The sequence below is a fragment of the Homarus americanus genome, unplaced genomic scaffold, assembly GCF_018991925.1.
Source record: "Homarus americanus isolate GMGI-L3 unplaced genomic scaffold, GMGI_Hamer_2.0 scaffold30535, whole genome shotgun sequence".
NCBI lineage: Eukaryota > Metazoa > Arthropoda > Malacostraca > Decapoda > Nephropidae > Homarus > Homarus americanus.
In genome coordinates, this window is record NW_024732440.1 from 4994157 (window position 1) to 5010845 (window position 16689).

General features: G+C 40.3%; 1 protein-coding gene across 9 annotated transcripts in view; it reads right to left on the minus strand.

The window, feature by feature from the left end:
* The window catches only part of LOC121868777 (bis(5'-adenosyl)-triphosphatase ENPP4-like), an 88705-nt gene that overhangs the window by 51322 nt on the left and 20694 nt on the right, over positions 1 to 16689 (minus strand). For 7 of the 9 annotated variants that reach the window (XR_006089447.1, XM_042369676.1, XM_042369672.1 and 4 more), the window contains exons 2-3: positions 14762 to 14933; positions 9746 to 10006 (exon numbers count right to left, since the gene is read on the minus strand). Coding sequence is in view for 8 of the 9 variants with exons in the window: in XM_042369676.1 (XP_042225610.1) it covers positions 9746 to 10006; positions 14762 to 14933 (433 nt within the window). In the remaining variant the exon portion in view is untranslated. The remainder of the gene's footprint in view (positions 1 to 9745; positions 10007 to 14761; positions 14934 to 16689) is intronic. The other 2 variants (XM_042369677.1, XM_042369678.1) reach the window with 1 other exon arrangement.

A 16689-nucleotide genomic window follows, 5' to 3' on the forward strand; every position in this document is an offset into this window, starting at 1 on the left:
CCTCAGTTCTACAAACGCAACACAACCGCCCTCATCAAAGCTACTCAGCCTTTTGAGTAGTTAAACATCGATTTCAAGGGTCCCTTGCCGTCGACTTCCCAAAATCGATACCTCCTAACTGTGGTTGACAAACATTCATGATTCCTCTTCACGTTTGCATGCGAAGACATGACTGCCGCAACACTCATCAAGTGTCTGCGTCAGTTATTCGCTATATTCGGCATGCCTGCTTATGTCCACTCAGATCAAGGCTCCTCCTTCATGAGCCGAGAGCTGAGAGATTTCCTCACTAGTTATGGTGTGTTTACCAGCCGGACCACCCCATACAACCCTATAGGAAATGGTCAGTGAGAGCGCTACAGCGGAATAATATGGAAAACCATTACACTCGCTCTTAGGTCTAAGAACATTGCAGAAACTAATTGGGAATCTGTGTTACCTGACACACTTCATTCTATTCGGTCTCTGTTATGTACTGCCATCAACAAAACGCCTCATGAAAAACTGTTCAACTGCCAACGCCGATCAGCCCGTGGTAGTTCGATGCCAACCTGGCTCTCCTCTCATGGACCACTTATACTACGAAGACGTGTCAGGAACAGTAAGTACGACCCTCTGGTTGATGAGGTTGAGCTTCTAGAAGCCTATCCACAGTACGTCCACGTTCGGTTCCCTGATGGACGACGGTCTACCATGTCACTCCGAAATTTGGCCCCTGCTGGACAAGCTGTTACAGATACTGTCGATCCCAAACCTGAACCGACTGAGTTACCTAAGGCATCTACCTCAGTGCCTCTTGAGCCTACACCTGGCACTCAAGTGGCTGAATCTCCTGTCAGGGATGACCCTTCAAGTGATGCTCATCTGCATGAAGCTGTTTTGACAGATTCACCCTTGCTTCCTCGTCGATCGGGTCATGTACGTCGTAAGCCGGATTATTACGGTTGTCTCGATGTCTAATTCAGCCCCATGACTTCTATCTTATTATGTGTGTATGTACATATGTTATGTTTCTTATCATTTTGTTTTGGGTTATATTATATAGTAATTTTCATTGTTCCCTTCACTTACTAGAATATTCTTTTGTTCTCTTCCAGATGCCATACTACTCTTGGTCAGTTATATTAACAATAAAGCCTAGAAAAAGGCCGACTCTAGTCTTCTTTCAACACACTGGCATTTTTGCAACCGGGACAGGGAGCCATTCTTTCTAGAGACAGTAATTTCTTTTACTTGTATTGTATGTGTGCATGTGAGAAAATTTTCCCATTATTATTTATTTGCGTGTGTGTATCTACACACACACACACACACATTTATACAATACAGGTAAAAGAAATAATTATCCTAAGGGAAAACACACATAAAGGGATCATAAATTTCTTCACACACGAGTGCACTGCACTCTAAGATTAAGAGAAAACGGACTCAGGCGTCCTGAAGTGAGAGAAAACGGACTCCTATGATGGGGGACACAAGCACTCACACGTGCCACTCATACTGACAGACTTGACAAGTTTTACCAACCATTATTTGTGTACATTATCTAGTGAATTTAATCAATATTGTACAGTACAAGTACACTGCAATACAGTGCTCCCTCGGTTAACAATGGACCTAAGTGCAAACCTGTACTGCACATGTACTACATGATTACGGTACTAAAATTGTTATGTCTATTGCAAATATAGATTGTTTATACAGGTAGTCAAATAAATCACTATCTTACAAGAATCCCAGAAATGTAAGTTATATTCACCCAGGTCATTTGGGTGGCAAATTATGAGAAGAGCTTAGTCACTCTTCAGTAATGATAAATAAACACGCAGGCCTTCAGCGCCAACTGTCAAATCTTATCTCAAATAAATAAACAAACACCAGACACTCGGTCACCTCACCTCCCGCACCACCCTGCTCCCCCCCCTCTTCCCACGCTCCCTGGCTACCTCCCTCCTTGCCTCCCTCCTTGTGTTCCCAGACAAAAGATTGGTGATTTCTTTCTGTTTATTTTAAATAATATCTCAGACTAAAGTTAAGATAATATAATTCGCATTACTGAAATCCTTGCAAGACACAGATTAATTGAAATTTAAATGTCATATATTTTGCTCAAGATATAAAAAATGTAGTACATTAGTATACAATACTGAAGTACATTTTATAATATAAAGTTTTTCAACTGTATTTTTGGGTAGATTTACATAAATTTCTTCATTTATTTTCATCCATTCACATGCACACACCATACTAAAAGAAACGTAAAATAAATAAATGACGTTAGTGCAAAGATGGAGTGCACATGTACTAATTTGATTAAGTTACTAAAATTGTTATGTCTAGTGCGAATTATAGCATGTTTATATTAAAATTACAGTAGAAGTCCAAAAATCTGGACTGCTTGGGGATTGGGTCGGTCCGGATTTTCGGATATTCCGGATTCTCAGGCAGTACTTTTAAAATTAAAATTTAAGGAGGAATAAAGAAGAGATGAACAGGTACATTTTGATAGTTTATTCATTAGCAAATAAAGCATGCTTCATTTTTCAAAACGAGCAGTTTTAAAGAAAAATAAAGTCAACACTAGACAAAAATGTAAACAAAGTGTCTAATACCATGACGAGTCTTGAAATTCCTAAGCCATCCATCACTAAATGTGCACTCTGATTCAATGTTCATTTGCTCCTTAAAAGACTTTGCTTTGGCAATAAGCATCGGCCCAGAAATTGCCATACCTTCTGATCGTTTTAACAAAAACCATTCGTGCAACACTTTATCAAGATTTTTTAATTTGGGCCAATGTAAACTTTTTCTTTCAGCAATTTTAATGTAAGGCTCAGAAGAAGCTGTGAATTCTAGAATTTTATTCTTTGCCTCTTTTATATCATAAATTGTAGACTTTCCAATGTATGTTTCCATTAGAACAGCATTGCTCACATTACATTCTAGTTTCTTAATTATTTCAAGTTTGTCACTCAATTTCAATGTGTTCTTCTTTCTCTTCACACAACGAAGTTTATCTACTTTAGGGGCCATTATTATGGGCTTGTACTCTGTACATGGAAAGAGTAGGACTCAAAATTACATACGTTGTCACAGTTTGATTGCTTGTTTTAAAGTGGCGATCGTGTGGTCGTTTGTTGTCGCTGTGCAGCTGTGGCATTCACGCATGCACACATACACACAAAAGATTTATAGTGCCTCAAATTTTACATTTCAGTTAAAGCTAATTACAAAACTAACAAAATTAGCTACCTATAATTTACAATTACTTTTATTATTAGAATTATGTAAATTAATTTTTTAAAGCAACTCCATTCATTCACATAACTCACAAAAGCCCGCTAAATTTAAAAAGTTTGAGTTTTCGAAAAGTCCGGATTCTCGGGGGGTCTGGATTCCTGGCATCCGGATTTTTGGACTTTTACTGTAATCAGTATCTTACAAGAATCCCAGCAATGTTAATTATATTCTCCCAGGTCATTTCACTGGCATTTTAAAATGAGAGAAGCTTAGTAGGACTGTTAAATAAACACAAAGAGACCTTCGGCTCAAACTGTCAAACATATCACCTCAACCCCCCCCACCCACCCCTCGCTGGCTGGTTGGCTCCGTCAGTCCCTTTCGTTCCCTCAGCCAGGGTTTTAAGCTTACAGTTTTTATCTTAAATAATATCTCAGACTAAAGTTGGGAGATTATAATTTGCATTGCTGGAATCCTTGCAAGAAAGCCAATAATTTGAATTTAAATGTCATATATTTTGCTCAAGAGATAAAAATTTTCATACATTAGTGTACAGTACTGTGGTACATTTTAAAATATAAAGTTTTTCAACTGTATTTTTGGGTAGATTTACATAAATTTCTTCATTTATTTTCATCCATTTACGTGCACACACCATACTAAAAGAAACATAATAGAAATAAATGACCTTAGTGCAAAGCTGGAGTGCACATGTACTAATTCGATTATTGTACTAAAATTTTTATGTCTAGTGCAAATTACAGCATGTTTATATTAAAATTAATCAGTATCTTACAAGAATCCCAGCAATGTTAATTATATTCACCCAGGTCATTTCACTGGCTTTTTAAAAGAGAGAAGCTTAGTTCACTTAAGAACTGATAAATATACACGCGTTAGACCTGGGCCTGTGCCAACTGTCAAACGTACTACCTCCCCTACCCCCACGCCCCCTTGCTCGCTCCCTCCCTCTTCCCCATCTGCCCAGCGTTGCTGGAATCCTTGTATAACAGTGAATAATTTTAATATAAACGTCATGTATTTTGCACAAGAGATAAAAATTAATCACCTGAATCACATTACAGTAGTGATTTAAGAGTAAAAGTGTATATGTACGTATATAGTATTCCACATTCACGTAAGTATAAATACAAAGTTTATGTGATGCCACTCCCCTCTTTCCTTCCCACTCCCCCCTATCCAGTGGGCTAATTGCCAAGCACATAAGAAATGTTTATTACCTTTATGCTACTGACCTTATGATGATATCATTTTATTTTTATTTTGTACATTCTGTATGAACAATTGAGTGTGCACGTAACAGAAAAAGAAACGAAGAAAATTATGAATACTGTACTGTATTTACCAAAATTATGAGATAAACTATAACATAGCTCACACCTCAGCCTCATCCACTCTGAGTGTTGAGTTGGCAACTGGGCTACACAATTACATGCCATCTTCACAGATATCATTCCTCATTATCCCTCATTTAGGCTATTAGTTCTTCTTATCCCTTGTTTAGCAGTCATTTTGCTTAACAATCGGTCTTCCAGGAACACATCCCAATCATTAAATGGGGGATACCTGTATCATGGTTGTGTTTCATAGTGAAATACTGAAGGTTCTGTAAAATATATCTATATCTTTTTCAAACTTTTAAATATACTGTACATGGGGTCCCCGACTCACAAACGCCCACCGATACGAACGAGGTCCCATGAGGTCAATTACTTAAAAAATCCGAAATAAGTAACAATGGTTCGTAGCAGTTAAGCATGAGAACTAGTCTGCCCAGCGTAGAGAGGAGGCAGAGCGGTGTGTGGGGAGTGATGCGTCGCACCCAGACACCCGCCTTCAGGCAGCGGAAGCATCAGTACTTTTTACCCTCATCGCCTAAACATGCATGATCAAGTGCAAACTGTTTTTTTCTTCTTATTAACTCTCTTTTTTGGCCCTCATCATGGCTCCCAAATGCAAACCTGATGCAAGTGATAGCAGTGCATCCAAGAAAAGGAAAAAAATTACAGTGGAAGTGAAATTTGATGTAATTAAAAGTTCTGAAAAAGGCAAAACACCCTCAGTGATCGGTAAGGCGTTGGGTTTCAGTAGTTCAATGGTTGGAACAAATATGAAAGACAAGAGAAAATTCTTTAATTTGTAAAAGGATCTACACCAATGCACTCAACTGTGATAACTAAACAAAATTAGTGGATTGTTAATTGAAATGGAAAGATGGTTAGTGATATGGGTGGAAGATTATAATCAACAGGATTTGCTTCTAAGTCTAACCTTGATTCAGGAAAAAGCGAGAAGCTTGCACGCTGACTTGAAGGCTAAATGTGATGGTGAAAGTGATGGGGAGGATTTTGTTGCAAGTAGGGGCTGGTTTAACCGGTTCAAGGTTAGGGCAAATGGTGTTTGGAAAAAACCAAAATTTCAGGGGCTCTGAAAATGATGTTGGGGAAGTGACACGGGCACAGGATATCATCACACAGTTGTTTGAGTCTCATGCCGAAGAATTAAGCAATGAGGACCTGATTAAACTGGAGAAGCAAATTTTATCAGAGGATGTAGAGTAAGCTTATATAAGCTGTGGGTAGAGCTCCCTTTTAACTTGGCATATACAGTGGTCCCTCGGTTAACGAGCGCCTCAGTTAACGAAATTTCGGTTAACGAACTGCCTCCCATAAGATTCTTAAATTCGGTTAACGAATTTCTTACGAGCCGACCTCAACATGTTTTCGCTTGCACTGGCCGGTCAACCAGCTGTAGTATTAGTCCGCCAATACATAAATTGGCTCTAGGGTTTAAATTCCTTACTATTTTAGTATATATCAAGAAGTTTATACTACGTATTCAATAATTTTAAAAGTTTAATATTCAATTTTTTTGTAATTTTAACAATTATTGAACATAATTGAAGGTAAAGTGACTAGTTTAATGCGCGGCATCCAGCCTCTTAACACAGCAAACAGGCGTTAGTCTCTCTCTGTTTTCACTGGAGGTAACATCTTGCTTGAGACTCTTCAACTAAACGCTTTTTTTCTGTGTTTCCAAGCAAATTATTGGTCATTTTGAAATATATTTTACATATTGACAATATATAATGGAGTGCAGTGTTGATTTAAAGAAAATAATCTTGAAATACACCAAGAGAACTAAAATTTTATGGGTGAAATGGTGCCATGGGGTGACTTCTCTTCCACCCCAATGCCTTCTCTTCTTCCTTCTCCTCCACCCCCATTCTAATTCCCATCATCATCATCATCATCATCCAGGAGCCTTCTACATACACACCTCAAAGTAAGCGTACTTTTCTACCATTTTTTTTTAATTTAGGCAATTTTCGGTGAGCTGGAACCAATTACCCAAAAACCCAATGAAACAATGGTTTCGGTTAACGAATTTTTCGGTTAACGAACAACCTGCTGGAACGGATTGTGTTCGTTAACCGAGGGACCACTGTATATAAATAAGTTAAGGGGTTAAGTTACAAACCCAAAATGGTCTTTTCTCCATTTATTGACAAACTGAAAATGTCACAGGCAATTAGTATAAGCACCGTAATTAACACTGTAGGCTGCGAGTGTTACTTGAGGACAGGGCTCAGCTGGGCTGAGTTAAGTCACCCGTCCAATTCTCGTGAAAGTCAAGTGTGAACTGAGGTCATGAGGACTGGTGCCTGTGATGGGAGGTGTCTCTGAGAAGATGCCTGGTTAACCCTACAATCTCAAGGTCAGCCTAGGAATTTCCCCTCACGTGAACAGCACAAGGCACCTCACAGCTTATGGAAGATTACAGAAGGGTGATTGTATTGTATAAACTAAATGTATTAACCCAAATTTATATGATTGTTATTGCCATGAGACAAGGGCTAATACAAGCTGAAACTCCAGAACCAAAGGGATTCATTACAAGAGAAATGGCAGATGTTTCAGGCTTATTGATGAAGGATTGTTTAAATTTAAACAGCAAGATACCAACACAGCCAGATTCACCAAGATTCATAGAGGTATTACTGAATATCTACAATGCTACAGAGAGATTTATGATAAAAAGAAGAAAGTTTCAGTTCAACCATCCCAATAATGCCTCTGTCACTCCTACAAATGCCCATCTCTACATGCAAGGCAGTCCCAGGTTTCAATGTACACCTGTACAGTAAGTGTTAAACTTTAAATTTTATTCTTATTTCCTGTATTTTGTCATTCAATTTCTTTTCTCTTAAATTAAGTGATTCGAGATGTATAAAAGGACTTGGGCTATGATATAGTGCACATAGGGTATGTGTTCCGACTACGTACATTTCTAACTTAAGAATGGCTTCAGGAACTGAACCCATTCATAACCTGGGGATCCCGTGTATAAAGAAAAATTATAATCGCATGAGCTCAACTAGAACCTTCTAAATGCATAGAGATGCTTATAGCGAGTTGTTTATATATGCATGTACGGTAATTATTTTAGACATCAACCCAAATTGTGCATAATGGGCGCAAGAGACCTACCAGCACTATGCCAAGGACACTTTGAATCAAGAAACAGCAAATGAGTGCAATTTTTATAGGTGAAATTACACATTTTTAAACAATATGAGCATGGTGAAGGAACAACAGTTGACATACAGAAGAGAGAGTGAGGACATACACATATACTCAATAAATCACCACAATCTATACAATTCTTTTATCATTCCTATACTTTTTATCGGACATCATAATAATAAAAATGAGAATAGATAAAAGTGGTTCCTAAGTGATGTGAAGTGGGTGGTCAGTTGAGGAATGGCTTATAAGTGTTTTTATTATAAGTGTGCAACAAAAGACTGAGCATGGCTTAGGATGTTGCCGAATGTGTGTGAGGCTTCAAGAACTTTTGAGAAATTTCAAACAAATTTCAGGTGAAGCAATGCTCAGTTTTAAAGTAAAATACCTACTTATCTACTTATACAGTTCCAGATGCCACTTGTGAATACAAAACTGCCAATACTAGATACATGAATAACAGGGCATAAGAAGGACCATACTTTACCTTTTAGCTGTATATGCATTCATTGCATTTTCCATTAGTCTGCACATATTACTATACAGTATTACCCCGCTTTACACGGTTTCACTTTCCGCGATTTCTCATTTACGCAGTACCTTGCCAGAACCGGACTTTCACTTTCCGCGGTGCATCTACTCATATACGCGGTGAAGTATAATTTTTTTTTTATTTAGCTCATAAAATTCATACAAATTACCCGGCCAGAATATAATTTACATTGCTGGAATTCTTACAATATGATGATCATTTTGAATATAAACATCATGGATTTTGCATTAGACACGCAAATTTTAGATCTTGTGTAATAATTTGGTTCACACAAGGTAAATATTTTATCTTTTGAGCAAAATATATGAAGTTTACATTCAAAATATTCCCTGACCTGCAAGGAATCCAGAAATGTCAATTATATTATCCTAACTTTAGTCTGAGGTATTATTTATTACTAAAAGTTAAGATCTAGTTTTTTCACCAACATTTCTCTGGTAGGGAGGGAAGGTGAGGGGGTGGGGGGGGGGGGTGGGGGGGGGGTGGGTTGGGACCCACAGACCCAGCTGGCGGAGTGTGAGGAGAGGGGGAGGCAAGGTGGGGTACTTTGATTGACAGATAGTGTCATGAAGAATATTTTTTTTTTATTAACTGAAGATATTTGTTTTAGCTCATAAAATTCATACAAATTACTCGACCAGAATATAATTTACATTGCTGGGATTCTTACAATATGATGATCATTTTGAATATAAACATCATGGATTTTGCATTAGACATACAAATTTTAGATCTAATGTAATAATTTGGCTTACACAAAGCAAGTATCTTATCTTTTGTGCAAAATATATGAAGTTTTCATTCAAAATATTCCCTGACCTGCAAGGAATCCAGAAATGTCAATTATATTATTCTAACTTTAGTCTGAGGTATTATTTATTACTAAACGTTAAAATCTAGTGCTTTCACCCAATCGTTTCTCAGAGAGGTAAGAGCTAGTGAGCTGGGAAGAGGGGGGGGGGGGATTTGAGTCCATTATTTGAATGGACATAAACCTGGCGACTGTATTTCTCTTAAATATTAATTGCGTGAGCATACCATCATAAAATTTAGATGTTATTTTTACTACAACATAGGTATTGTGTATAGGTATTGTGTGGGAAAAAGTGGAGGGAAAAAGTGGAGTTTTGGGGTCGGGCCAGTCTCTATTGGAATTAATCCCATATGTTCTGTTGTTCACTTTACGCGGTTTTCACTTTCCGCGGTACCCTGTGGGTTCAATTGACCGCGTAAATCGGGGTACTACTGTAATTTACAATTAATTCCTGATGCTAGAAATTTATTTAATATGATGGTTCATTCTTATGAAGAATTTTTCTTAAATATTCTGATTATTGTGGTCTGAATTAAATGGCAAAAATGTAATATACAAAACTGTACTGTATAATACTTAAACTGTACTTACTTTTTTCAATTCTTTTAAAACTTGAGATGAATTAGGCCCATAAATATGACCCAAATGATCAGGTTCTTCATGGTAAAGAAAGATAAGGTTGGCAGGAGTCTGTTCATTTGTAAACCACTGGATGCTTGTATCTATGCTTTCTTTTAATGCAGCTCGTTCATGATATGGAGACCAGAATGTCACATTTTTTCCACGGTATGCAAAATCGCAGCCTGGCCACATGATGCACCCACTATGTCCTCCATGCTCCTCATTTAATGTCTGCAAATAAGAGACAACAGATTATGTTTTTATCTTCACACTCATCTTACTGTACATAAAGTACAATACAGTACTGGTATGGGACTATTTATCCGGCATATAGTAATACCTCGCTTTACGCGATTCTACATTTACGCAGTACCTTGCCAGAACCGGAATTTCATTTTACGCAGTGCATCTACTCATATAAGCGGGTGAAGTATAATTTTTGTATTTACCTCATAAAATTCATACAAATTACCCGGCCAGAATATAATTTACATTGCTAGAATTCTTACAATATGATGATCATTTTGAATATAAACATCATGAATTTGCATTCGACATACAAATTTTAGATCTAATGTAATAATTTGGCTTACACAAAGCAAATATTTTATCTTTTGTGCAAAATATATGAAGTTTACATTCAAAATATTCCCTGACCTGCAAGGAATCCAGAAATGTCAATTATATTATCCTAACTTTAGTCTGATGTATTATTTATTACTAAAAATGTAAATATACTGTTTTCTCCCAAAGATTTCTCTGGTAGGGAGGGAAGGTGGGGGTGGGGGGTAGGAAGGGACCCAGCGAGCTGGGAAGAGGGGGGGAAATAAAATAAACTAACAATTAAATACAGTGGTCCCTCGGTTAACGAGCGCCTCGGTTAACGAGATTTCGGTTTACGATTTACCTTCCATAAGATTCTTAACTTCGGTTAACGAGCAATCCCTCGATTAACGAGTATTTTACGAGCTGACTTCAACATGTTTTCGGTTGCATTTGGCGGTCCACCAGCTGTAGTATTAGTCCGTCAATACAGTAATCGGTTTTAGGGCTTAAATTCCTTACTATTTTAGTAAATATCAAGAAGTTTATACTATTCAATAATTTTAAAAGTTTAATATTAACTTTTTTAGTCATTTTAACAATTATTGAACATAATTGAAGGTAAAGAAACTAGTTTCTGGCGTGCCATCCAGCCTGTTAACACACCAGACAGGCGTTAGTCTCTCTCTGTTTTCAGTGGAGGTAACATCTTGCTTGAGACTCTCTTCAACTACGGTAAACGCTTTTTTCTGTTTCCAAGCAAATTATTGGTAATTTTGAAATATATTTTACATATTGACAATATATAATGCAGTGCAGTGTTGATTTAAAGAAAATAATCTTGAAATACATCAAGAGAACTAAAATTTTATGGGTGAAATGGTGCCATGGGGTGACTTCTCTTCCACCCCAATGCCTTCTCTTCTTCCTTCTCCTCCACCCCCATTCTAATTCCCATTAACATCATCATCATCCAGGAGCCTTCTACATACACACCTCAAAGTAAGTGTACTTTTCTACCTTTTTCGTTGAATTTAGGCAATTTTCGGTGAGCTGGAACCAATTACCCAAAAACCCATTGAAACAATGGTTTCGGTTAACGAGCAACCTGCTGGAACGGATTGTGCTCGTTAACCGAGGGACCACTGTACTGGGATGCTGGATGAACGGTCCCATACCTATACAGTACAGTACTGTATTACAAAATAATGTTTATGACTCTTCCCAGCAGATTTAACCTAAATTTTTATTATCAGCTGTTCTGAAGCAATAGACTCTTAACAAACCTGTAAACCCAGAAACAGTCTAACTTCAAAAGTATCTGATTGAGTTATGGATGTATAAATCTGAAATGGAAAATTACTATTAAGCATTGACTTTATCCTGACTTGTTTTGGGATTAAAGAGAAAATTTATAACTATTATACATCACTGTATTCACAAACATATTAATTTAGTCATTACGGCATGAGTAGAGAAAGTGAATCTAAGTGGATGAAAGGCAGAGGAACAACAAAGTCAACAAAATCAATTATCCATCGAGAAAAAGAAATGAATTCATTCGTGCCTAATAGAGTATAGCCAACTATACTACGGTACTATAGGATAACACAAACCAACTTTTATATTAATTTCACTCACATTTTCCCAAACACATAACTAAACATGCACTTGCCTATAAATAAGTAAATGAGTACACAAGAGAAGGCCACTTGCCCTTCAAAATATGTCACTCTTAAATACCAGCTAATAAATTGATTTTCTGAACCCTGCTGCAAACCTTTACCCAAAATTTTTATCTAAAACTGGAATGAAACGAGTGAAACAATGACTTATATTTCTAGTGTTTTCTGTTTGAAGTAACATAGTGTACATTAATCTATTCACTTACACATGCCAATACCTGCACATACCATGAGGTGATGGCAGAATAGAAATTAAAAAACAATTGCAAATCCATGTACAGTGAGAGAATTAAGTATCTTCCCGGGCTTTTGACGAGTACTGTACTATATCACAGAACAGTTGAGCCATTCAACACACACATGTGTGAAGCCCATATATAGTTGGCAGGCCGAAGGGACCTTGGAAAGGGATCACTATTGACACCATTCACTGTGTTGGGTAGTCAGGTTTCATTACGCTTCAACGCTTCAGCCAAAGATGGGAAGATACTTCATTCTCTCACTGTAGGAACCAGGGAGGAGGGGTGGAGGGCACCAGCGGGTGGGTAGAGGGCACCAGCGGGTGGGTGGAGGGCACCAGCGGGTGGGTGGAGGGTACCAGGGATGGGTGGAGGGTACCAGGGGTGGGTGGAGGGCACCAGGGATGGGTAGAGGGCACCTAGGGTGGGTAGAGGGCACCAAGGATGGGTGGAGGGCATCAGAGGTGGGTGGAAGGCACCAGGGGTGGGTGAAGAACACCAGGGGTGGGTGAAGAAACACCAGGGTGGGTGAAGAACTCCAGGGGTTGGTGGAAGGCACCAGGGGGATGGAAGGCCCAGGGAGGGTAGAGGGTACCAGGGGTGGGTGGAGGGCACCAGGATGGGTAGAGGCACCTGGGTGGGTGAGGGCACCAAGGGTGGGTGGAGGGCATCAGAGGTGGGTGGAAGAGGGGTGGGGTGGAAGAACACCAGGTGGGTGAAGAACTTCAGGGGTTGGTGGAAGGCACCAGGGGGTTGGTGGAAGGCACCAGGGTGGATGGAAGGCACCAGGGGAGGGTAGAGGTACCAGGGTGGGTGGAGGGCACCAGTGGGTGGGTGGAGAGCACCAGTGGGTGGGTGGAGGCACCAGGAGTGGGGGGCACCAAGGGTGGGGCATAGAGGGTACCAGGGGTGGAGAGTGAAGTGAAAGGCATCAGGGGTGGGAGGAAGGCATCAGGGGTGGGGTGAAAGGCACCAGGTTGGTTGGCTGGCAGTGGAAGGAAGGCGAGGGGTGGAAGGGATAGGGGGAGGTGGGGAGGAGGGGTGGAAGGTGAGGGAAGAGGTGGAAGAGAGAGCAAGGGGTGGGTGAGGGGAAGAGGTGGAAGGAAGGGAGAGAGAGGTGGAAGGAGAGAAGGTGCAAGGGTGGGAAGGTGAGAAAGGGGTGAAGGTGAGGGGGAAGAGGTGGAAGGAGAGAGTGAGGGGTGAAAGGAGAGGGGGAAGAGGTGGAAAGAGAGAGCGGGGGTGGAAGGAGAGGGAAGAGGTGGAAGGAGAGTCAGGGGTGGAAGGAGAGGGGGAAAGTGGAAGGCGAGAGAGGGGTGGAAGAGGAAAGGGAGGTGGAAGGTAAGGGGGATAGGGAAGATTGGAAGGAGAGAGCAAGGGTGGAAGAGAGGGGAAAAGGTGGAAGGAGACCAAGGTGTGGAAGGGGATAGGGAGGGGTAGAAGGTGAGGGGGAAGAGGTGGAAGAGGAGAAGCGAGGGGTGGAAGGTGAGGGGAAGAGGTGGAAGGAGAGCGAGGGGTGGAAGGTGGGGATGAGGTGGAAGGTGATGGGGATGAGGTGGAAGGTGATGGGGATGAGGTGGAAGGCGATGGGGATATGGGGAAGGGATGGGGATGGAAGGCGGAGGGTGGAAGGGGATGGGAGGGAGGGGGGGAGGAGGAGAGGGGGGGAAGGATAGGGGGACTGGGTGGAAGGAGAGGGGCAGGAGGTGAAAGGAGGAGGTGAGAGGAGAGGGAGGGGTAAGGAGAGGGGAAGGGGGGAGAGAGGGAAGAATGGAAGGAGGAGAGAGGGGTGGGAGGGAGGAGAGAGGGAGGAGAGGGAGAAGGAGAGGGGGAGAGGAGAGTGGAAGGAGAGGGAGAGAAGGTGGAAGGAGAGGAGAAGGGGAGGAGGAAGAGAGGGGGGAGGGGAAGGGAGAGGAGGGGGAAGGAGAGGGAGAGGAGGGGGAAGGAGAGGGAGAGGAGGGGGAAGGAGAGGGGGAGGAGGTGAGAGGAGAGGGGAAGGGTGAGAGGAGAGGGGAAGGGGTGAAAGGAGTGGGAGAGGGTGAAAGAGGAGGAGGAGAGGTGGAAGGAGAGGGGGGTCAAAGGAGAGGGAAGGGGTGGAAGGAGAGAGACTGGCACTAGGATGTCAATTAGTGATAAGTATACATAGACCGTCATATAGGCATCAATTACATAAGATATTGTGTGGGCATCAATTAAGTTACACAAAAGCCATCATGTGGGTGTATCAGTTCATCACAAGAGGATCATATACAGTATGCCGTCATGTTCAGTGTACAAGTAGTACTTGTTATGTCTTATCAATAAGTATACCAAGGCCTTGGTATACCCTTTCTAAATCTTTTTGTTATGGAAAAAATAAGTGAAGTGTTTAACATCCATTTTATTAAAAACTGACTGACAAAACAGACTTCAGTACACATGACACACAACATGGTGACATCATATTAATTTTCGTCATGTAAATACTGATCTTATCCTTTGGTTTAACATATATAAACAGTAAAGAACAGTATTATTATTACCCAAATTGGAGAGACATGAGGATTCTGAGTAAATAATTCTGCATCGCTCACTTCAAATGTTTGCTTCAACTGAGGCTCATACACATTGTTGCCAACCACACCATGTGCCTCTTCATACATACCTGTGGCAACTGAGAAATGGTTGGGGAAAGTCTTGGTTACAAACTGATTTCTGGAACAAACATCAGAAGTACAGAATCAATGACATGGTCGGAAATCATAAAACTAAAAAAAAAAAAAAAAATGCAAACAAAATGAATATATGATTAAGTTGATTTAATCAATATATATTAATCAAAAGCAATACACAATTGGGTAAGCAGAACAAAATTAACCTCAACACAAAATTATACAGTCTAGAAATAAAATTAATTATGAGTTTAAAGTTCCGTTTGCTGTACACTGAAAAATTGCGCCGTCAACGACAGACCACATTAAACAGGTTCTTTGCCTCAGGACCACAGCCAGCAGTAAAAGAAGATGATGAACTATAGGGAGAGGCAGTGATCCTCCATCTTCCTCCCAGTAACTCCAACTGCACCATCTTACCTAAATCAGCTCTCAACATCATTTCTGGTAAGTAAAATTTGAGTGTCTTGTTCACTTATTATCATGTTACATCATGAATGACTCATTGTACATGGTTAAAACCATCTAATTTTATACATACAGGTATATGTGCTCGTGTTACATTTTTGGGCCTCAAAAATTTTAAATAGAAACACATCTAAACTTAAATACATTGTAATCGCTCATAGGAGCGATGTTACCGCCACAGAGATATAAGCTAGAAGAGAGAGAGAAAGAGAGGGATAACCATAATAAGATAAACTAGGCGAGAGAGAGAGAGAGGGGGTGAGATAAGAGATATAGTGTTGACAACGAATTTGCTGACCAATCTGCTGAGGTGTTTCAATACGAAAACATATGGCCCTCGCCTCCGGGCTGAGATTGCCCTCAAGGGTAGTCTACTGATTTCTACAGGACAGACAACACGTTGGTTCAGACCACTAGACCCTAAAACGTGAGTGATCGTGAAGTATTAGAATCTGCTAAGAAACTCTAAATAACTTTAATAAGTATATTTGTGTACTGTAATTTGATCATATTATACCAATTGTCTCCTGTATCAATAGTTATAACATGTGAGTTATATTTAAGATGTTAACAGGCTATGTACTGTATATTATTGTATTATTCATACTATGTGTCCTGAGATAACAGCATTTGTTATATGAGAAATGTTCTTTAACAGGTTTTGTCCGAATTATATGGTACGCGTCAACGTTGAGGGTTTATTTCTCCAGCAACAAACCAATAACGCTCCTATGAGCGTTAACAAGCGATTTTGGTTTGTGCAGGACAATAAGACCCTTGTCGTTGATGCGATGAGTATAATTCGGTCAAAACCTGTTGAATACGTACAATTCACATATAACAACTGCCGGTACATCAGGACACAGTTTGAATAATACGATCAATATATAGTACAGTTGGTCCTCATATTACGCGGTCCCGCATTCCGCGTTTCACCGTTAACGCGGTGCCTTGCCAGAACCTAACATTTTCACATTCCGCGGTCGTGAACCCCATTACGCGGAGAGCGGCTGGCAAGCCGCGCCATTTTTGGATCCAAACCTCCCGCCATCCGCCATGTTGTGTAAGAGGCGCGAAAATGGTGCGCACAAGGTCGCCCAGTCATCAAAACATTACCGAGTTCTTCACCCGCCACCCACTACAGCCGGCCCAAGTCAGTGATAGTGATAATTATAGTGAGGATATGGACTTATATGAACTTTGGGGGGTTTGACAAAGAGGCCCTGCAAGCCTCTGTGGTGGATAGTGATACAATTGATACAAGTGATACAGGTGAGGGCCAATAATCTGCCCTCTGCCTCGGAACCAACCGCCCATCCCCGTGTGCCCAG